The sequence below is a fragment of the Manis pentadactyla genome, chromosome 14 (genome assembly GCF_030020395.1).
Source record: "Manis pentadactyla isolate mManPen7 chromosome 14, mManPen7.hap1, whole genome shotgun sequence".
In the NCBI taxonomy this organism is placed as follows: domain Eukaryota; kingdom Metazoa; phylum Chordata; class Mammalia; order Pholidota; family Manidae; genus Manis; species Manis pentadactyla.
In genome coordinates, this window is record NC_080032.1 from 77,585,187 (window position 1) to 77,609,210 (window position 24,024).

Below are 24,024 nucleotides of genomic sequence, written 5' to 3' on the forward strand. Positions count from 1 at the left end.
ATACAGATATCTGAAGAAATCAATCTATTGTGAAAGTTGTATATTGATTTGGAGTAAATCATTTATCGTTACCTCTGAGGTCACAGTAATTTTATGAACTAAATTTGGCTATCACAGTTTTACAGCCACCACAAATCACTCCCCTGCCTGGTTAAATTCCCAGAATGGAGCATTATCTCATAAATGTGGGCACTTACCTAATAAACACTAATCGTTTCTTGTGAACCATTTACATCTATTTCCACTATAAAAGGAATTCATATAATACTGACAAGAAGTAAGCCATACAGGCCAAGCTACATAGGATGCTCTTTTCTTCTGTTGAGACTGAGCAGGCCTGTAGTTTGGTATCCGCCCGTATAGGCCAGGCACAAGTTGGGAGGGGAAAAAATACATCTTGTGCCTTCATTTCTTTTGCACCTTGTCCTGGTTTTCTCCTGTATTTCTGGCTTTTCCACTGCTGGCTTTATTTTCTCCTACTCTTTAAATTTACACATTTTCACAGGTTCTGACCCCCTTATTCTCAGAGACCACATATTCATTCAGTTTCAGCTATTGTCTCCATGCAGGTGAGTCCAAAATCTAGTGACTGAAATCTGAGTTCTGGTTGCATGTCAAACTGATCGTGTTATAAGCCAGGCTCCTGGACTTCACCTCTCAAATTTGACTTTATCATTGAGTCATCACAGCCTTACTAGATTTCTCCTTTTCATCTCTAATCAGGCACCAAATCTTGAGCTTGATACTATTAGACCAGTACCATTTCAGCTTATCTAATGCTGTTGCTAGATTCACTTTTGACATGTTTGCTGTTCTCCTTTACAAAATCTTTTAGTTACTCCATGCTAACCACAGAATGTTTTGTCAACATTTCCCAGTCCAAATATACTCTGGACACAACCTCATTATTTCCAATCTCAGTTTCGACTAATTCTTGTGGGTCTCTCCATGCCAAACAAGCTATTCTGTGTAATTTGCCAACAGTGCCTCTTTAGCCTGTTCTTCTAAATCCTGCCATTAATCACCACATAACTGAATGCACCATTGATGACTCTGCAGTCTCACTCATTACAGTGACCCGAAGCCAAGTACAAAGAATTAAGTCTTCACTGGGACCCCCACTTCCTGTGCTCCCAATATTGAGTAGGGAGCTTAGAAGTTGCTAACCCCTTCCTTCCAGCAAGAAAACTGGACCAACAAAATCAGAGATTTCTTGGACCTATCAGAGAACTGAGGTCAAAGGACAAACAACTACTCCAAAATCTGAAAAGAAAGGCACATCAGAAACAGCACCTGATAACCTGGAGCAAAAGCTGCCATGTGCCACAAACCAACAGGAGCATCTAACGTGACTTCAATGAATTGCTGGAGGTTGAGTGAGCACTAATGTGAGGGTGAGAAACAGGCTGCGGTGGGGAGGAACTCCCCTGTAGAAAGCCCGCAGGCTCTCATATGGGAAGGATCCAAGAAAGATTCCCCTAGAATGAGACCAAAGAATGATAATATATCTCTATGGTGAAACACTCCAGATCCTTCTCGTAACAAAGGCCTGCTGTTTGGTAGAAAGGATAGCTCCCCAGCAGGCAATGCTGAAAACTTACCCCAAATGGGAGAAGGGAATTCCACTCCACTCCTGCCCATTCCAGGCTGATGGAGGAAAAAACTCCATAGTAACAGGAGAGAAGACATCATGGAAATGAACTATGAATGCTGCAGGCAGGAAAGATAGTAGAAGCAGGGGAAAGCTGTACCCTTCCTTGGACAACAGACAAACACTTGTTAAATCCATATTCCCAAGACAAGCCACTAAAAGACCAAGATTAAAAGGTTTTAGAACGTTCCCCCCTTCCATACTTTACACCACACCAGTCAGTCACCAATATAGCAGGATTACAGCTGAAAAAGTTACAAGACATAGACTCTGAGAAGCAATACAAAAGGAAGTCTTAAAGCCAGAAACAAGGACATGGAGGAGTTTGAAGTCTGGTACCCATAGCTACAAGCAACAGTAAATACAGCCCAACTCCCAGCAAATTAACATAATTTTTTACACTAAAGAGCTACTTGTCTTGGTGCCCTATTACCCAATAGCATTATCTGGCTTTCAGTGACAACAACAAAAGTATAAGGCATGCCAAAAGGCAAGAAAAAGCAGAGGCTGAAGAGACAAAGCAATCAACAGATCCAATCTTAGATATGACGCAGATGTTCGCATCATCAGGCAATTGAGAGAGCTATGATTCATATGTAAAGGGATGTAATGGAAAAAGTACACTACGTGAAAGATCAGAGGTAATGCTAGTGGAGAGTTGGAAACTAAAAGAATCAAAAGGAAATGCTAGAAATTAGAGAAATGAAGATGCCTTTGATGCGTGCATCAGTACACTTGAAGGAGCTGAGGAAAGAATGGGCAGACTTAAATGTTGGCCTCTTATTTTGTATTTTCTGTACATACCTGAATTACATGTGTCTTGCCATGGGTTTTAGCCCTGGGCAAGTTCACTATGGATTCAATGAGACCAAAGAATGATAATATATGTTCTTGGGCTGAAAGGGTTCATACCCAACTTTATTCCCACAGTGACAGATCAATCATAAGAATTCCATCCATTCAGAGCGAGTCTGCACACAGCAAGCCGGTGTCTGCCTCTGGGCCTCTGCCCCTGCAGCCGTCTCAGTCTCTGTCCTTGGTGCTGCCACCACTCCCACTTCTGCTCTCCTGCAGCCGTGCGGCCATGCCCCCATGTCGCCCAGAGCACTGGGCGGAGCTCTTTATATAGAGAGAGTCAATAACAGTGTACTGCCCACACACGTGTAGTGAGCTAGCCGACCAGGGCCAGGGGAGAATCCCGGCCACAGGAGCCCTCACTTTATCCACACTCCACCCCTCCAGGATTCTCGCCTCTCAGTCTATGTGCCCTCAGTCCTCTGCAATGGTCCCTGTGTGAGAAAGCTGGAACACTGTAACCAAATTCCGTAACAACAACAGAGGCTACAACAATATACAAACAACAACAATTACAACAAATTATAATAATCCTCAAGCCTGAGGAGATCCCTTGCCACCACATGGTCATCGCAGCTGTATCCAAACCAGTTCTACTCAGATGAGTTCACCAAAAGGACCACGGTGGGCCTCACAGCACCCACCTTCTCCAGCCTCTCCAGCAGACACACAGGCCGATCTTTTTGCTTTGTCTCTGGCTCTTCCTTCTTCCTCAGCGACTGGAACCGCTGCTCCGGTTTCAGTTGTTGCCACAGCTCCTGTAAGTCTGACTTTCCATCCAATTCCATTCTGTCTGCTCCTGCCTTTATCACATCAACCCACATCTGGGTCCTCGTGAACTACACGGGGCCCCTTGAATTCTCCCTTTGAGTAGCTGACCGTATTTCCTTTTGGGCTTTCATTGCTTGAGCCTGAGGATAGGAGCGGAGCATGGGGTGCTCCACGGCCTGGGGAGGGGGCCGCACCCCTCCCGGAGGAACCCACGGTTGCTGAGTCTGTATTTTCTTTTGGGCTTCCTACCAGTTTTCAAGCAGGTGGGGTTTCAACCAAGGAGGAACGAATGCCTCCGGCACCAGCAGGGCCTCCACCCCCACCTGTTCGTCAGACCTCCTCTCCTCCGTTTCTGGGGCTGACTGCATCCTCCACCTGTCCCCCGGCACCCGGCAGCCTGCGCTCCCGTGCTGCCGCCTCTCATGCCACCCCGCCTCGGGCCGCTGCTCCTTCTCGGGCTACCATGACCCCCTTTACCGTTTCCACAGCGCCTCGTAGTGACGCCATGTCAATCACCAACAAACTTTTTACCTCCTCATCTGCACCTCACAGCTCACGTTCTCTGCTTCCTGAAGGAGGATGTCTTTCTCCCTTACAGCTTTTCTCAATATTGTGAGAAAGAACTCCCCACGGTTCCCACAGCCTCACGGGCATTCTGTGTCTCTCAGGAATTCCCTATTTTGCTGAGCGCCAACTTCACTGCCTCAGGTGTTTCCTCCCCCTCCTCCCAGCCTTGGGGTGGAGCCCAGTCCTCTAGGAGGCCGCCACGTCAGACCGCATGTCCACTGGGGGGCAGGCAAAGTTCTCCCCACTCAGCACAGCCCGCTGAAGCACTCCTCCCCTGAGGGCAGCCCGTTCTGTTCCTCTGTCACAATGAATCCTTCCAGCTGTTGCCAATTGTCCTGCCATTGGGTTTTAGTTCCAGGCAAGTTCACTATGGATTCAATGTGACCAAAGAATGACAATATACATTCTCAGGGTGAAAGGGTTCATACCCAGCTTTATTCCTACAATGGCAGGTCAGTCACTAGAATCCCGTCCACTCAGAGCGAGTCTGCAGGCAGCAAGCCGGTCTCTGCCTCTGGGCCTCCTGCCCTACAGCATCTCAGTCTCTGTTCTCGGCGCTGCCACCACTCCAGCCTCGGCTCTGCTCTCCTGCAGCCTTGCAGCCGTGCCACCGTGTCACCCAGAGCACTGGGCGTAGCTCTGTATATAGAGTCAATAGCAACATATTGTCCATGCAGTGAGCTAGCCAATCAGGGCAATTGGGAATCCTGGCCACAGGAATCTTCACTTTATCCACACTCTTAAACATTTAAAGAGCCATGTGTGACAGTCTTAATGTGAAGTCTTAATTAAATTCTCCTGTTTCTGGTCTTTGTTTACTACATACTGATACAGAGCACTTTCTCCAAGTCGAAACGTTTTTGTTAAGAATGTCACTTTTGATGACCTTTCGCTCTTGTATGAACTGGTTAGGAAAGTTCTACTACTAAAAATAGTACTTAAGAATTTTGGCTTGCTCATGGGTGATATTCCTAATGCGGGACCATTTCATACTTTGTTATTGCATTGCTCTCAAACTAAAGATAAAGTAGATGGATGCAATATTCAGTATTTGTATGCTGAGAAAAGCACTTTGTTTAATATTTTGGCCACTGGGTGTCATCACAGATCTAGCTTTTAAAAAGATGGTGTTTAAACCAGCTGACTGGAAAGTAAGAGAGTCTGATGAGATTTAACAACATGCTTTCATTGTTTGACTTTCATACATTGAACACTAATTTCCACTAGAGGAAATTCTTTGTAAAGTACAATTCAAAAATATTCTAGTCTTTTTTCACAACCAATCATACAGAAATAAAGTTTCTTCTAACAAAGTTTGGGGAAACGGGGCAGGAAGGCTAAGGCTGAACGAAGAGAGGGAAGCAGTTGAACTATTGCTGTATTAAGGGCCCAGAGCCAAGTAAATAGACACATTCCTAAAGCCCCCAGCCCTGTCATCTGCCTACCTCGGACCATACAAATGACCTCTCTCTGGCTTCTTTTCATCATCAGGACCTCCACAAAGGAAGTGCCTTTATTTCCTCCATTTGATAGATTGAGAAATTGAGGCCCAGAAAGATTAATAACTGCCCAAGATCAGACCCAAGGCAGCAGAGCCAGAATTCAAGACTGAGGTCACTCCCCAGGGCAGCAGATTAGACCTTTGGTGAAGGCAGTGTTTTCAAAGTGCAGGGGTTCCTCAGCCACCTTCATCAAAATTGTGTATAATCATCCTTAAACATAATCGTTGTTCACATACACATTCCAGTGACATCCCAGACTCAGAACTCTGGCACGAACCTCTGGGATAAGATGTAGGAATCTGCATATTAGTAAAATTCTAATTTTGTCAGTGAATTTTGTGCACACTAGATTTTGAGAATCCTTTATTTAGAGGAGTGAAGTTGGGAAGGCCTCCTTCCCTGGAAAAGGAAGAGAATGGAGCCTCTGAAAGGGTAGCAGGGATGGATTTGGGGTTCAAGACAACCCCATGACCCTCCATAACAGACACTTCATATGCATTGGGGACCCCCTTCATTTTTACCAGCTTACACCTCAGATTATCACCAGGCCTCAGTGGCCCCTTTCCATCCCAACCCACCCTCCTCAGGACACACACCTGTGCATGTGTGGAGGTCTCCTCTGAATCAGGGGTCTTCAACCCTGACTGCACACTTGAGTCCTTGCAGGGAGCTTTCCCAGGCCAGTCAAATAAGAAGCTCTGGGCATGCAGACCAGAGAACTGGGTATTTTTAAACAGGTTTTTTTCCAGGTGATTCTCATGTGCATCTATCTAGGTTGCTAACTCCTGTTTTTGAGCAATAGTTTTCAAATGGAATGTTTAACAAATACAGGCGTCCCCTGCTTCTTGAAGGTTCGTGTTAGGCCACTTTGCTGTTCAGAAGATCTGTTTTTGCTAACCGAAAGAAGCATGAAGAGGATTTTTGCTGTTGGGAAAAAGGCTTAAAGTGAAAATAAGAGTTTAACATGTGTTTCGCTGTGAGCTATTACAGAGGCCATGCGCACCCCGAGCAGCGGGAGGCGCCTCCTGGCTCCTTCCTGGGAACCACTGGCAGCCTCTCAGCACCAAGCCCCCCAGAGCTTTGAAGTGTCTGAGCATCTGCGCTTTATCTCGATTTTATTTTGTGCATCTGTCAGCAAGATGTGTCCTAAGATAGCAGAAACCCCCAAGAGAGATTATTTTTAGGTCTGGGAAACGCTCAAAACTGTTTCCATATAAATTAATGGTAATTGTTACTGCCCCTTGTGCTATTCTGACTTACAGAAGGTTTCACAGGAGAGCTCTTCTTTCAGATAGTGGGGAAACCCATACTTTAAAGGTGATTCTCCTGCAAATTCTGCAAAATACACTTGGAGAAACTGTCTAATTAATAAGAAAGCAGTGCAGGGAAAAGAATGAACGGGAATTTTTTTTTTTAATGTTAGACTGGTCTCAGTCTAGGCACTAATGCCTTCTAGGCAATATTAAAGTATGACTGAGTATCCGGATCCAGAGACCAGGTAGTTGTGAACCCACGTCAGAGACTTGAGCAGGCGGGCCTGCCAAGGGGCCGGCAAATTCAGCCACATTCTCTTTCTCCTCCTGCCAGAACAAGTGGACCAGAGGGTGGCGTTTTGTAAAATATGAGAGCTGATTGACCTTGTGGGCATTCCGGGTGCATTTCCTGCAGAAGAGCTGCAGGTTGGGTACATCCCATACATGTGAGGGGCCACTGCCTCCCAGTGGCAATCCCTGGGGCTCCTTTATGGACCCCGGTCCTGATCCCACACAGATTCAGGCCCCTAGGGCTCTGTCATCGCACTTACCTTGTTTCGTTGTCACCCTCCATTTCTGATGTAAGACTGAAAAGGCAACACCTTCTGGCTTATCCATCGGCATTTCAGGGTCTGGTACAGCACCCGGAGTCCCTCCTAAAAGATTCCCTATCCTTTTTCCATGGCCTGTAAAAACAGTGGGCTAGTTCTCCTAAGTGGAAACCCTCTTATGTCTGCTCAGCAGGAAGCCTGATGCACTGGCAGCAGGGGAGCAGAGGTGGGAGCCGGAGCAGACAGGAGCCCACGTGGCTGCGGACTGCACCACACCTCCGCGCCCTGTCCCTTCCGTGCTCTCCCTGCGCCCGCACGGCTCCTCCTTCCCGTGCCTCAGGCACAGGGACGTGGGGATTCGGGGCATGGGGAAGGGGCTGACCGGGATGAGCCCTCGGGTCTTTGTGTCCGTTCTCCTCATTTCATAGAAGTAAATATTATGTTACTGGACAAGTTCTCTTTCTTTGAATTTCAGCTTTTTCATTTTATAGCAGAGACCCGGGTCGAAGCCGAACTCCGAGAGCCCACATCTCTGAGGGGAGCCAGGAACTTCCTCACGCCAGCACGGTGCTGTCTTCAACAGTACAGCCACCGCGCTGGTAGGTGGGAAGACGGCCGTGAGCAGCTGGGGAAGGGGAAGATCGGGTTCAAGGGAAGACTGCCAAACGCTGCCCAGGTAGGAGTCCCACGTGACCACGATGAAGGCTTTGCTAAGTAACTTCTTTGCCTTTCAGGACCTGACCAACTGGTGCCAACCTGATCCCGACATGGGCTCAGTGGAACCAAACAAGGACTGCCCCAAACACCCCTCATCGTAGGAAACGTCATGCACACTGAGAGGGATGGCTATACAGGTGGACCCATCAATCAAGAAACCCCGCCTTGTCAATCAAAGAGGCGCCTCCCAGCCAGAATGCAATATGTAGGCCTCCCACATAATGGATGGAAGCCTTTGTCTAGCTTGACTCTGGCCGGCTCCTCCCTTGGAGTGTATTCAAATGAAACTTACCCTCTGCTTCACTGTTGTGTTTCTGCCTTTCAGTTCCTTGTTGAGGCGGGGACAGGGACAGAGGAGAAGGAACTCAACCCCTAATAAAGTGTGGCCTGACCAGTGTGCTAGTGTCTGGTCCTTCGTGCAGCACTTGGCCCTTTGCCTTGATTGACATCCTAGAAAGAACAGGGCCCAGGTCTTCTATTTGCACTCTCAGAGGGCTCAAGACATTCGCTTTCAGGTTAGTGAATCTCATTGGGAAACTACGTCACCTCACTGGTTACAGAAGCTTTACAGCCTGTTATAAATCAGAAGCTAAACTCTCACAAAGCAGGATACAGTTGACCTTTATTATTAAGCAAAAGAAGAATGAAATATTTATTGAATTGGTTAGAACTACTTTTTGGAGCAAAATTAGTATTAATGTCAGTTTGTATGTTTACCTGATGATTTTTAATACTAGTTCTGTCTGGAGTAAACTTCTCTAGATCGTTTTCCAACTCAGCTGTATACTACCTAGCAGGATTTAGCTGGTCACACTAATTTATTTTAATTAAAATTCTTTTTGGGCCAAGTACTCAGAAATATGCCCTTTCTCCCTAAAACCTGGCTAGTTACCATAAGGGTGTCCTCTTTCTCCCTGCCTGCCTGCATCTCCCTGCAGTTGTCATTTATGCTGATTCCAGTAGACTATGAAACTTTTACAAATGAAGAAGAAAAGTGAGCATATCCAAGACCTGTATTTTCTCACCTCTATTAGAACAAGTTGATATTGTAAATTAATATGAACCACTGAAATAAATAACAAATTTGAACTGAACATAATCATATTTTTAAAAATATACATATAGACATAGATTGGCTCAGATTTGTACTCTTATTATTGATTATAGTTTGAGATTTTCCTCTTCATCCTAGGGGTAATGATAACCTAGTAAGTCAATGATGAAAGATTAGTAAACCGTATTGGCTATATACCAATAACCATGGTGATTTTAAGCTCATGATTATATCACAAATGAACAAAAAAATCCCCAAATTTATTTACCCAAATCTGTTTAGTTATAGATTGAGATTATGCTCCTCACACTTCAGAAAGGTAATAATTGAAACTGTCTTTATGTAAATGGGGCACCCACAGTGTTCCCCTGTAGTTTCCTAATTGGCAACTCAGGGGGAGGGAGTTGCTAGGTGGATTGGTGAGTCCTTCTTTACTCATGTTTCACGTAGCTTTCATCCAAAATTTCCTACTTCCTCCTCTGCTAAGTCCTTAGAAAACTCCATCTAGGTCTGTACCTGTGCATTTAGAGAAAGGATCAACGACTCTTTTATTAAACTAAAGTTAAAAATAAATAAAATCAAAGTGATCTTTATTTAGATGCTATATTATTCCTCTTTGACACTAATTTTCAATGACCTAACTTTAATTAATATTTGTAAATGTGTAAATGAGCTGCTTAAAGACAAAGAGTATTCCTATTTTATAATCTTACACATTATAAGGAGAAACTACAAAAAAAATTGGGAAAGTTTAAAATTATGCACACACTGTATGCACCCCCACAGACCTCTCCACTGAATTTACTTAGGTGATAGCTACAAGCTATTCTTATCATTGGTAGTTGATCTTTGCTTATCTTTATGTTTGAAGGAAGATTGATAAATTCATTCATTACACACAGGAAGGATTAAGAGGTGTTGAAAAGCAAGAATCAATCGTATTTTGTGACTGGTTTGATTTGGAAAATAGAAGAAAAAGCAAAGAGTCAAATATGACTCCAAGCATTCATGCCCACAGGACCAGGAAGCTGAGTGGCAGGCAGATAGGAATGTGTTCATTCATTCTTTCAATCATTCATCCATTAATTTATTCTTCCATTCAACACAACTTTGTTGAACAATTTGAGGGCAATACACTGCATCAGTCACTGAAGAAGCCTCCTACAAGCTCTCTGTCTGTACATAATGAAGTTGGGAAGGAAAGACTTGCATAATGGAAGTAGTTAAGTAGTTAGAAGGAAATATATGGTTAGGTTGAAAAAGAGAATTGACTAATGTAGACATGAAGTAAGAGAATATAGAAATAGGATCAAAGTGGGTGATGGTATTGGAACTGAGTTTTCTGGAAGACATAGAATTCAACTGGTCCATGAACTCAATTCACAACCAACAATAAGTAAGCATCCATTATGAGTGCTGTCCTGGACTAGGTAAGGTGGGGGATACAGAAATGAACAGGACATGCGCTAACTAGCAAGAACCTACAAACTAGAAAGGAGACGAACATTTACCTAATAATACAAGGCTCAATGGTTAACTGTGGAAAGGAAAATATAAGTGAAGGAATGCAACAATATGGATAGATCTAGAGGGTATTATGCTCTGTGAATAAGTCAGGCAGAAAAAGACAAATACCAAATGATCTCACTTATTTGTGTGGTATAAAAGCAAAACAGAAGGAACAAAAGAGCAGTAGACTCATAGACACCGAGAAGGGACTAGTGGTTACCAAGGGGGAGGGGTTGGCATGGGTGGGGGGAAGGGGATGGGGAGTGGGATAAAGGGGCACAATAATTTGCAATCACAATGCTCATGGGGATGGTAGTACAACATGGAGAATATGGTCAATGATTCTGTAACATCTTACTGCACTGATAGATAGTGACCACACTAGACAATAATATCGGTAACTGTTGAACCACTGTTGTATATTTGTAACCAATGTAAGATTGTAATCAATGACACTTTAATAAAAAAATATTCAAAAAAAAAAAAAATATATATATATATACAAATGAAGGGTCACTGGAAGGCCAGTCAGGGAAAAATGAAAAGCACTTTGGGCTGGGGACATGGAGAATCAGAACAGGCCTCCTGGAGCTGGTGTTAAACCAGGTATGGGGTGAAATGCATTTAAGGCAGAAACAACTATGTGGAAGTGAGAAAGTGCTACCCAATGGGAGCTTAAGAAAGTCGTTAGGATTAGCAGTTACTTAGTAACCACAGAGAGGAGGGGGCAGGGCAGAGATGTGAAGGAGGAAAAAGAGTGAAAAACAGGTGATGGGGAATCAAAAGGGGAGTGGTGGGAGGCAGTTGGGATGAGGAAATGCATTTGTAAATTGTTTCATCAGCTCCAAGGAAGTGAAAAAGCAGAGTTCAGGGGGAGAGATCCAGAACTTTCTTGGAAAGATGAAAACCCACATGGGCTTGGCTATTAGGGCAATTAGTCTGCAGCACCTCCCCAGAAATTGCCATCATCACACAGACGCTCTGCAAGTCTTCTAAACTGGCTCGACTGCCCCCCCACTTTCTTGAACCTTCCCTCTGGGCCCCAAGGAACAGCACAGTAGTCAGTGGAGGGATTCTTCTCTCTAACCAGTTCCCTGGTGTCTAATAGACATTTCAAGCTGCATGACCATAGCAGAAGCCTTGATCCATAGCCCATCACCACCCACCAAAATAATTCTCCTGCCAAGCCTTGGCATCTAAATAAATGGTACCCTCTGATAGTCAGTTGGTGAGTCAAAAATCTAGACTTCATATCTCCCTCCGTATTAGTAGATTAGCTGGCTCACTATCCATATTAAATCCTGAAACTGGCCATTTGTCACCCTTTCCACGTTACAAGTTTAGATGATTGATCTTCTTCAATTTCCTATCAAAATTGTGTTTCAATGATTCCACAGGTACCTCACAGATTTAAGATACTATAATGTCATCAGATAAAATCCGATTTTAGTTCTTTCAGTCTTAATGATATTTGCATGCTGTGAGACGATACAGCCTCCTAGGACAGCTCCAACATGAAGATGAGGACTGAAAGACCACACCTGTCTGCCTTTTTCATTCACTAACTTCTCTCGCCTACACCACTGAAAAAGCCCTTTGTCCCTGCCACCTCCACGTCTAGGACGGTCTTCCAGCTAGTGGTCAGCGTGATCTTGTAAGAGTATCTGTCCAAAAGTCTCACTCCCGTGTGGAAAAACCTGCAGCTAGCATGAAACCACACCTGACTGCCTTTCGCATTCTCTCACCTCACCTATTAGGGCAGGGAGATGTCATAGTAGATAGTAAAATGTTAATTTTGAAGGAAAAAATCTGAATTGCATGAAGTCAACAGGCATACATTTTATTCATAACAAACAGGTACATACAGAAGATATATGAAGATCTAATACTGAATTGTGATAAACTTGATAAATATTCCCAACAGATTTTTTACTAAAAATAAGATTCACAATATACGGAGGTATAGAATCAAACTGTCTGGCTGAATTAACTCACTAAACCCTTTTCCTTGAGTTCTGATATCATATATCAGAGTCATATATGATACATAATTTTGATTTCTCATTAAGCCTCAGGTTAGATATTATGGCACAGATATAAACAATGTATTATAGATGTTCATAACTTAGGTAATAATTCTAAAATAAGTTAACTAAAATTTCATTACAATATCCTCTAGGCTAAAGCTACAGAATAATATCCATTACAGGAGAGAGAAAATTATAGAGATTGGATTAATACTAGAAATGCTACTGGGAGAAAGAATACACATTCAAAATACAGTAAAAAAATCATAAACACTTCAAGGAAAAGTATACTTTTCAAAACTGGAAAATAAGAACATTTGTAATTTAACTGACTTTATTAAAGATAAAGAAAATACTGGAGTGCCATGCCAGTGTTAATTTAATATGAAAAAGTATTTCTTCATTTTTCATTTTCACTAATATACTGTGATCATTTGATATAATCTACCTATTAGGTGTTTCCACATTAGTAAGATTATGCTTGTCATTGTTACAACACTGGAGAACATTTCTACACAGACACCAGGGAATGTTGAAATGAAAATGTTTGTCTAGAGGTCATGATAGTCCAAATAGGCAGAAAATAGATTCTTTTCAGACATGTTATTTTAGATAATCCTCACCTGTTTTGTTGTACATTAGTACAGTTTGTAGACCATCCACAGCAAGATGCTTTTTCTGAATAGAAGTAATCTCCTTGCCTTATGAATATCTTGAAAGCAGATATGTAGTTCAGCCATTCAAAAATTGTACACTTCCTTTGATTAATAATTATCTGCTATCACCAAACATGATAATAGCCTTTCACACATGACACTTTTGGTACATTCATAAAGTGTCCATTTTTCACTGAAAGAAGTATCTGCTTTCGATATTGGTGAAAAATATTTATGTATTCCCCAAGCCCTGCACTGCATAAAATGGAAATTGGTTTCATTTCCCATTTATATTAAGAGGAATCTTCAAAGTGTCTTGCCAGTTCACTGTGTTTCATTTTCTCACTGAATAGTTCATCAAAAACTCTCTTCTGCTTTGAAGTAAAGTAGTTTATCCAGTCACCCACTGCTCCTGGAAAAGTTCAAAACATATCAGACAAGAGCCCATTTAAATGTACAGTATTCACAAAAGAAATCTGATTCTTAATAAAATGTGAACAATTTTATCTCTTGCTGATAAATGATGGGGCATCATTGTGTTCTATTTGTTTATCTGCTGTTTCTAACTTCTTCAGTAATGGTTACATATTAATTTGTGCAGCTCAAAAAGTTATTCCTTAAAAAGAAAGCAAATTAAAAATATATAAACATCCTAGGTATTATAAGTATGATGAGAGCAGGATTAAACTTAATCCAAACAGAAAAGCAGACGAAGTGGACATGATGATGCTTCATTTATTTATTTCCCTGTCTGTGCCCCTCCACAGCAGTGGCTGGGCTGATAACACGCCACAGGGTAGGCAACTGGTCCCATTTTAAGGAAACGTATTGTACCATATTGGTAATAGAGATCTGAAAATATAATCACCAAGTTACTTGCATGCAGTCCTCACCTTCAATATAAGGCGTTTGGAGATCGAAATAAGACATTATACTTCGTACAGTCCATCAGCCTCTCCTGACCTTACATACCACCTTGTCAGTCTTGGTCATGCGTCAACCCCTCATCCATTCCACACACTATGCCACACCCAACCCTGGAATTTGCCCACCATGGTCTTTTGCCACTTCTGGCCCCAGTCTTCATCCCTGGGGTCTTAGTGCATAAGAGCCAGTGATGCATCATTTTATCCCTCCATTATAGACTGTCTCATATTGTTTTCTATTATCTTTTCCTCCCAGTTAGCTTATAACTCCTTCAAGTCAGGGACTATGATGTTTTGTTCATGTGTAATCTCACCATACCCAATCTAGTGATGACGTTAGAGTGGGTATGCAAGAAAACCTGTGGTTTGATGCAATGTCAGACAATGTCACCTACAGAAAAGAAATATATTGCAACCTAAGAAATTCTTTATGTTGTTGATTTATAGTCCAAAAGATGAATTGAAGAAGAAGCAACGTCAAACTCTTCTGTTTGCAAGGAGAAGGAAAGGAAGTAGTACCAGAAGGAAGATCCCAGAGTCAAGAAATGACATCGCTTCTAACAGGGGCACAAGGTCAACTTCCTGAGGTCAAAGTGCCTGGCCCATGATTAATGTTATCAATGTTACTTATCCGTCATCTTTGGTCTTTCCTGGTTCCCCCTCCCCGCTTCTGGTATCAGTTCACCTGAACCATTACTGTCTCCTTTCATTTGACCTGATTTTTGTTTGCTTGGTTTCTGATTTATTCTTTCACATTTTCTTTTACTTAAGAAAAATTCTTTTAAAAAATAATATAGTAATTACATATGTAGGTTACAGAAAATACACGTAAGCAAAAGAAGAAAAAAATCAAGGAACTATACCCAGCAGACATGGCTAACAAATTGGCTGGCGTGCTCCATCTGGAAAATACCATCCAGTTCCATGGTGGTTCTAAGCCTTTCTTCTTGCTAACTTGCTGGAATGCATTTCTTCCCTGTCATTTTCCCGGCACAGTCTTGCTCGTGTTTACAGTCCCATATCCAATGTGACCTCCTCACCTACTCTCCTAGGAGAAAATTATCTCTCCCTTATTCTTGTTATTCATGTTTGCTCATACTACTAGTATAGCTGTTATCAATTAGTATTATGGTCTAGATTATGGTCTTTTGAAGGGCTGGACTGTATTTTATTCAAATGTTGAATCTTGGTTCTTAGAAAATAGTTTATTAATAAATACTTGCTGAAATAAATTCTCTCCTCCCTCCCAGCCCTGGTTTTGTGACCATAAGGAAGTGAAAAATGAACCAACAAGACAAAATAATTTGCAAAGTTAAGCCAATATCTGATCTATTCAGGTTGGCAAATGTTTGCTTTAGGAGGAATCATATTCGGTGGAGCCAAAAAATGGAAATAAGTGTGTTTTTCAGCAAGAAACCTGAGTACATAAATGCCAAAATTTAGTCTTTGTAAGTTTTGATAAATTTGAAAATATTTTCCCTCCTATCTGGATTAAAATCCCCAAGGATTTCAGAACAATTCTGTATCCAGATGCCCCCAACCTGCTTCTAAGCATTAAGAATTAGTGGAAAATATTTATTTCCTTCCTGTTTCCACAAAGAGGAACACCTTCAGATAACAGTCCCAGATTCTCTTTCCACCTCTTACTTCTGCAGAGAATTATTTGATTGGTGGGTTTGGGAAAATGCACTGTCCACATTCATTAGCTCTTTCTCTTTCCTGAAGAAAATGTGTATTATGCACCACTCTCCACCATGCTCTAAGTGGCTGCCTCGGTTGGGGGGACAGAACTACATTTGATTGGATGTGACTGAGTGAGAATGTTTGTAAAATTCAGGGTAAGTTATTAGCAAATGCCCTAGGCTGCAGACCTGAGACACATTCTTCAAAAAGCTTTATTATTTCCATCTGCTTGACACCTGTGTCTTTCTCTCAACTGGTTCTTAACTGGACATGAAAATCTTCATGTCTTCAAAGAATTTGGTCCAAGAATTTTATTTGACAAATATTTACAGAGGGATGAAATATGCAATCCATTGTGCAAGGTATGGGGTGCACAAATTGTGAAATGAGAGGTTAAAAATGATAAAATGAAATTGCTTCCAAATATAAGCTCCCGGCAAAGCACCACATCTCTTTCTGACTTACCTTTCCTAAACACCAGGTTCCTATTACATGTGAGGGCACAGATGGTATGATTTGAATCACTGTTTTCTTTGGCTGCATTATTTTTCATTTCACTGAATGATGTTTTCCAAGCAATCTTATCAATTTCATCATCACTCACATTTATATTGAGGAAAGTAGTAATTTTCTTTATGCTTTTAGAAAGGTCCTGAGCAATAAGCAAACAAATATTTTTAGAAAATATAACTTATCAAAACACAGAATTCATTACTTAAAACCTAAAAACAGATTTCATGGATTGATGTCCTGTTTTAATCAATTTGACTTAAATTTTGATTATTGAAATGTTAGGAAGGACTTACTTTCTTCATTTCTTCATAGAACATAGTTAGAATATTTTTATCATGTTTGTGCTCTTCCCAGGTTAAAACGTGATCAAACCAGGATCCATACACAACTGTAAGAAAGGTGAATTGCTGTGTAAATATTAAATATTAAGGCTCAGCTTCCCTGTGGTCTCCCCACGTTGGTAAAGTCATCAGAGTAAGGTACACACATACTAGATTCAGGAGTGAAAGTGTTTTCCTTAGAAAAGCTCCATTTTCACAACTGTTTGAACAAAATACAATATTGAGGAAATGAAGCTGAATGGTGTTGGGGAGGAAAAATTTTCCTCTATGTTTCAAGGTTCTCCCAGCTGGTCTAAGAATCAACTTGATATGAGACAGATTAACAGGAAAAAAATAAGACTTCATTCCATTCATTCAGGGAACTCACACACAGAGGCAGTCAGGCAAAATGAGATAGATATATATGTCATCCTGAACGAAGAAGGGAGGTAGGAGTCAGGAAGCTCAAAGAGAAAGGCAATTCAAAGGACTATGAAAAAGAGTAAATGTTCGGCAAATAAACGTTTGCCGGACCACACAGAAGGAACAGGACCTTGGAGAGGAACTTAATAAAACAGACCTTACTAAATGCCTGCTAGTAGAGTTATCTAGGATGATAGCTCTCTTCCTAGAGCAGGTCTTCTATCTGAATTCTTTTACGCAGGTAGAGGCAGAGGTCCAAGGTTCTTTCTGACTCTGTTAGGTCTTGACTGTTTTCAGCTCAATATACTCTGCAAGCCCAAGAGGTATATCTGGGGGCAGCCTGCCCTTGGGCCCTACAATGGCACTATCTTTTAATAAAATTGTGGTGTCTTTTCCTTATTTCTAGTAAATATTTTTTATCATCAGAAGTGACAGTGGAAACACAGAAATACACATTTGCCCAATACTTGTGTTCTGATAATCACTTTGGATCTTGGGAGAAACTGAGAATATATCACTTTCTTCCTGTAAGGTGACATGCTTTTCATAATTATAAATTCATATACAAAATATTTATAAACATCCTCCAAAAAAAATCTATTCACTTATCTTAGTTCAAGGCTGAAAAATACAGTCTTAGGGAGTTTTGAATAGTTATTACCTCTTCACTGTTTTGCTAATTGGACAGATTTTTTAAAATCTCCAGGACTTAAAAGTAAAATATTATCATGCAAAATGACCCTTACAGCAGTGATACTTAGAGACAAAAAGTAAGCAACCACAGAAAATTGACTAGTTTAACAACCTAAAGCACGAAACAGAGAAATTTAAAACAGTACAGAGACATCTTTCTAAGCATCCTTTATCATCCTAAAACTTAATACTAGCTAATGCCCCAATCATAAGAGCCACTCCACTTGCAATTTCATGAAGATCTGCTGGCTATTGATTCATTTAGTAAACATTTATTAAGCCATTAGTGTCTACCAGACATTGTGCTAAATACATTTTGAACATTAAAGCTTAGAATAAATTGAAGTATTATCAACTCCAAATGAATGGCAATTTTTCATGGCTTCACCTCCTGAGGAAGCAAAGGGAAAGAAAATAACCATAATGTATTAAAACAAGAATTTCCGGACTACATGATATCATTACAGAGTCAGCCCAATATTTTACCCCATGGGCCCGGAGGCTATATAATTAGAACTGGTGCTTAGAAATGCTGCCCTTATACAGGCTTCAGTTATCAGTTATCTCATTGCTATTTCAATGACTTACATAATGATTTATCTTAGAATTACCCAAATTACCAAATCTGTGATGAGGGATTTATCTTCAAAGAACGGCCAACCATTTTCCCAGGCACACAGATGTGGTAGGATGACTGATTTTCTCTCACACAAATTTGGGAAGTTAACTCATCTCTAGTACCCCAGACTATGCTCACAGTCTCAACTCACCTTGCCACCTCCCCTCAGCAACCACAGCCCAGCCCCTGTGGATGACGTCAGTGCTGTCAGGGATGCTAAGCTCTGTGGCCTGGAGGCAGGGCATGGATGGAGACCCAGTGTCAAATCTGGTGGTTAGTTGTAGTTGACCTTGTCCATTATGGTTTTTCAGTAGAAAATGTATTCCAACGTATCTCAAACAGATTTAAGAATAAACTTTTGGATCATACCTGATCATAGTTTGAGAGCCAGCTATTCTATTATTGACCACTTAATTTACACTCTACTTGTTCCAAAGTCCTTAAGCCAGTCAAAAAAAATCTAAAGACATCAGAAAAATCCCTAAAGCCTGCCTTTGCCTTCCTTACTGATATAGAAAATTACGGTTTCGGTTAATTTTTTAATCAGAATACGTGCCCAAGTTACTAGTATACCTATGGCTTTAAAGAAATTATAGCTTCCAGAACTGAGCTGAAACCTTCCTTTGATGCAAAATGATGTTCTCCACATCCTTCACATAATACAGAATTATTTCACCACCTCCTGTCCCTTTTTCAGCCAAGCCGATGTCTTAGGGTCTGCAGACTATGTCAGCTTATCTCACTGCTTCCTGCCAACTTTCAGAACCCTTCCTATAGAATCCAGGCCCCTTTAAGACTCACATCCTTTGAAAAAGCCACTCTTCCATCCTTGTCTCAGTCGGAAATCAACCTTTTGATCTCTCCCCTACAGTCGCTGAAGAATGATTTTAGATCACAATCTTCTGCCATCTCAGGTCCTGGCCACCAACTGGAGTGATTTAATGCAGTGTTAAAATTAATCAAGGGGAATCTCATTGTCTCTCAGTTACAAACGCATGGGACAGAGAGAGACCTTGCAAGATGACAGGGCTTTAGAGACCTACAGCTTTACTACCCAGCGGAAGAAGGAAGATTTCCTCCGACCCTGACAACAGCCCAGCCAATGAGACACTGCCACAAGCCAGCCAATGAGAAGCTACTATACTACAAACTCCCAGTTTACTAAAAATCCATTATAGTGGATTTTTATTTTTCTGCCCCCATAATAGTCCCTCCTAAGACCCCACTTTCCTCTATAAAAGAGCAGTTCTCTTCTTCTCCCAACTTGCCTGTGTCTTTGAGGTAGCTTGCATGTCCCAAATTGTAATTCTCCACTATTCCTAAGCAAACCCGTTTTTGATGGTAAAATAATTGACAGCTTTATTTTTAAGGTTAGCTTTACCTTCTACAAAACCCTACTGGGACCATTTCTGTCCTATCTTCACTTTCTTCCCCTTATTCAGCACCTCGGTTTTTTTTTTTTTTGTTTGTTTGTTTTTTGCCAGTACTTCAATACTTGACCCCTTACTGTTTTTTCCAACCACCTGGAAAACACCCATTATTGAATCAAAACCCTTCAACTTCTTTTCTTATTGCCCATTGCTGCTAAGTTCTGTGGAAGAAATTTACACAACCCTGTATTTATACCGCTGCAAATTCATTTTCCAGTCTTAAGGGCCCCAAGGCTGCCTGGAAAACCTAATTGTCCTGCACTGATACATTTTCCTAGACTTCACATCAGCTACTTGAAACCTCCCACACTTTCTGCAAACCCTCGGCCCTGCTCCCATATCCAGTTTTAATAAGCATATTAATTTCTAGTTTCTAGAAAGCACTCTCATAGTAGATAATTGTGCAGAAAACAAAACTCACTTTGGTCAAGTGGCCTAGGAAATGGAGTTCTGTAAACCTTGAGAGGCACTATAGGAAAAAAAGAGTAAAATGCTAAGATATTATTTCATTGAGATATTAATCTGTCAAGACATTTCCATAACACAATTTATAGTTATTTCATTTGAAACCCTAAAATGTATTTTTAAACTATCTGAAAGATAAATTAGATGATTAGATAAATGTGTAGCTGTTTATTATATTGTCTTGTCAAATAATGTGTATTTATGTCTATAGTTTGAAGATGGGTACAGGATATCATGATGCCTCAGTTGTACAATAATCTTTCTAGATAAATATCTACTTGTAACAGTTCCAACCTAATGTGAAACCATTTAGAAGTCTTTGTGTGTGTCTTTATAAGTCCATGTCTAATAGAAAAAGTACATAAATTTCTATAGCAAATTTTACCCATTACTTAATTTGAACTTCTAAATAATTCTACAAAATAGATAGTTTAATCAGTTCTATTTCACATTAGGGGCCTGGACCTCAGATAGTTAAGCTATTTGTCCAAAGCCACACAGGAGTAAATTGTGAAGTCAGGACTTAGAATCAGTTCCACTGTCCTGTTCTTTCTACTGTATCATATTGTCATTTGCAAGAGAAATAATCCTCCTCTCAAAAAAACCACTGAAGAACACCCCTAAACACAGTCACATACATATCACACGCACACAGGAAATCAAACCACCATGGCCTATAAAGGGTAAAAACTGAAGGTATTGCTCCCACCCAAGTAAATAAAAAAAGCTTTAGTCATTAGATGACTAGGCCTGGTGTAGACAAGCATCCCCAGGCTGGATTACCTGGTTGCAGGTAATCAAATCAAATCCTTTCACTATTACAGATCTATTAACTCACTGAAGAAGGTGGACAAAATCATCTGGAACTCTTTTTTGAACCACACCTGGCCCTTCCCAGACGTTCTGCTGCGACTCCCGGCAGTGTGGTGTGTCGCAAAGGCAGAGACTCCAGGACAGCTAGTTTGCATCCCTGCGGATGGCCTGGGTGGCCTTTTCACGACTCACTCACAAACAACCTCTTGAAGAGGAGCAGTAAGAGGCCTGCTGCACCCGGCCATGGTGCCCCCACCCCCAGAGGATCTCTGCTTTCTGGGCACTGTGCAGAGTAACAGAAACGGAGCCGAATCAGAGCTCATGCCAGTGCAGAGAGAGGGGCGGCAAACCACAGCGCTAATAACTGGAGATGAACGCAGTGTTTCTTTTCTTGAGGAAAAGCAGGCTCAAGATCTGTTTTTAAAAAAATAATTTGTACATTTAAACTCTGCTTATTCCAAAAATGGAATTGAGACTGAGTGAGGCATGCTAACCATCTTCAAATATTTAGAAGGCTCTCATGTGGAAGAGGAATTAATGATCAGGGGGACAGTTTTTTGCTGGGTGTGATGGCACAATGTGGTAAGAGCAAAGATTTGGGAGCTGACACCTGAGTGTAAATCTCAGCTCTGCTCCTTATTAGTTATACATCTGTGCACAAGTTATTTGGCCTCTCAGGGTCTGCACTTTGCTCACCTGTAAAGTGAGGATAATAACATCCACCTCACATGTTCTCATGAGAAGGAAATAAGATCATGTTAGCAGAGCATTTAACTAAGTGCCTGTGTCACACGGTAAGGTTTTTTTCCTAACATGTCAGCAGTACCAGGAGGGAATGTGTTGCTTTGGGGCAGGAGGTGGGGGTGGGAACCTGTTGCCAAAGTTTGACAGTTCAAGCTTAGCCTCTACAATTCTTGGAGATGTCGTAAAAGTGATTTAAACAGGTCGGTGTTTCAACCACATGACCTTTAATGTACCTGTCATTACTCAAACTTTATGATTCCTCCATTACATAAGGAGGAGAACAGAAAGAGGAGTTGAAATAACGTGAGCACAGCATATCCTCCCACAGTGAAAACAGCAAAACAAAGTATTAAATCCTGTTGCTGGTTAAATCCTGAGCTCCCAGTGTCCTCACATTAAGGTTACACTTGCTGTGGCCTCTTTTAAATTAACAAGTGAAAACAGCAATTTGCAAGTAAAATAGTGAACCAGCAACTAAGACGTACTCTAGTGAGAGATGGGATTCTCTGGGAATAATACCTCATTACTAAACCATGTCTCTTCTAAATTCTGTATTGTCTTGGAATAGTCTTTTTGTTTCATGGAAGGCTTGGGAATTCAGAATTTTTTTTAAGTGTTCCAGACATCACTGAGTCAGGAAAAATGGAATAAATGCAAAGATCATGCATGGTAATAGGACCAACGTGTACTGTACACCTTCACCTAACCACATGTCATGGTGTTTTCAGGATAAATTACTTTGTTATTTTTTATTAAAGCCTAATTCTTTCACAGTTGCTGTATTTGGGAAATTTTGTTTTTCTGTGGGCACACTGTTTGCACCATTTCATTTTCTCTGCGGGTATATATAAGGCACGTTTCAGGCTGCCAGCCCAGGCTTAGCTGCATCTCCCCACACTTCGGTTGCTCATCTGTGCTACCCCCGCCCTGGTAGAAAAGCCTGGGAAGCAGCAAAGTGAGAAAGAACGGCTTAGAAGCACAGAGTCATCTATGCAAAGGTATTTCTGAAAGTTAAGAGTCATGTGAAACTTTTTGGAAAATGCTTTCATTTTGAGCAGAAAGGTTCCTTGTCTATTCTGAATAACAATCATTGACATATTCACCGTCTCCTCTCAGGAACAGCTCTAAAAACGCAGGCCAGGTTTCTACGCCAGGGAGATTAGGGTTGTCTCTGTAGTAGTGGAACAGAGAAACGGCTGTATCTTTTGGATTCCTAATGATGTAGATCATCTGTTTCAAAGAGAATAAATTTAGTTTGGCTGGAAAGAGCCCCAGGACCAAACATGTCCTAAAAGAAAGCAGCGGCCAGACTTACCTGGGCAAGCCAAGGGGTTTCGGGCAGCTGAGCTGGTTATTAACACCGACACAGGCCAGGGTTTCTCAAAACTTGATGTGCATGGGAATCATCAGGGGATCTCGTTCAAAGGAAGGTTCTCCTGAGGACCGGCATCCTATGTTTCTAACAAGCTCCCAGGTGATTGTTGAAGCTACCAGCCCACCGACCACACTTTTTCAGTCCGTGGCTAAATTTGATCCTACCTTTTTTAGGGGCAGGCATGAGAAATCCCTGCTCACTTCTAGGGCAAGATCACCTTTTTAATACCCATTTGTTATAAAACATGATATACATACAGTAAGATTTCTTAAAATTGTCTATTCTTATTTATAAGGAAGAATGATGTTCTGGAATTTCCTGTTTCTACAATTTTATCGCCCAAAGAGTAGGGGATCTGAGATACCCTCCCAATTTATATGAACACTGCAACTGCAATTTAATTCAATTCGGTGTTTATTTAGTACCTACTACATGCCAAGCAACATTTCAGGTTCAAGGAAAATAATGATGGGCAAGAGAGCGATGGTTCCAGCCCTCTCAAAGCTTACAGTTAGGTGAGAGAAGTGGGTCATTAAAGATGGTCTTGACCATGCCGTGTTATGAGGGTTTAGTAGGGAAGTATACAGTGCCCTAGGGGCATGTAAGAACCTCAGGACATCAGGGCAGGAAGGTGGATATTCATAGGACTGTTTTCAATCAAAGTCAACATTGCATGAGTACCAGATGTTTAACTCGCTTTTTTAAATTGACAATCAGGCCGACACATTTTACCTAGGCAAGAAAGGTTTTACTGCGTCATTTTCATACATAAATATCTTTCCATACGGTGTTCATATTCCAGGAGCTGTGGGTGACCCACATGAGCACCCCCTGCCTCTCTTTACTAGAGACATGTGCAAAGGCCACTCGGCACAGGACCGAAGGGCCCCCTCAGCTCCCCCGTTTT

The 24,024-nt window shown here is 41.5% G+C and overlaps 1 protein-coding gene across 2 annotated transcripts; it reads right to left on the minus strand.

The window, feature by feature from the left end:
• Positions 1 to 12,255: 12,255 nt before the first annotated feature.
• LOC130678848 (sulfotransferase 6B1-like) lies at positions 12,256 to 23,200 on the minus strand. 2 transcript variants are annotated; one of them, XM_057492196.1, is made up of 4 exons: positions 22,846 to 23,200; positions 16,529 to 16,623; positions 16,188 to 16,374; positions 12,256 to 13,525 (listed from the first exon to the last, which is right to left on the minus strand). In XM_057492196.1, exons 1-4 carry the CDS (start codon positions 22,970 to 22,972, stop codon positions 13,407 to 13,409), a joined length of 528 nt encoding a protein of 175 aa, XP_057348179.1. In that variant the 5' UTR covers positions 22,973 to 23,200; the 3' UTR covers positions 12,256 to 13,406. The 2 variants fall into 2 exon arrangements, with proteins under 2 accessions (XP_057348179.1, XP_057348178.1); XM_057492195.1 differs by lacking the exon at positions 22,846 to 23,200 and adding an exon at positions 21,024 to 21,965.
• Between the last annotated feature and the right edge of the window lie 824 nt (positions 23,201 to 24,024).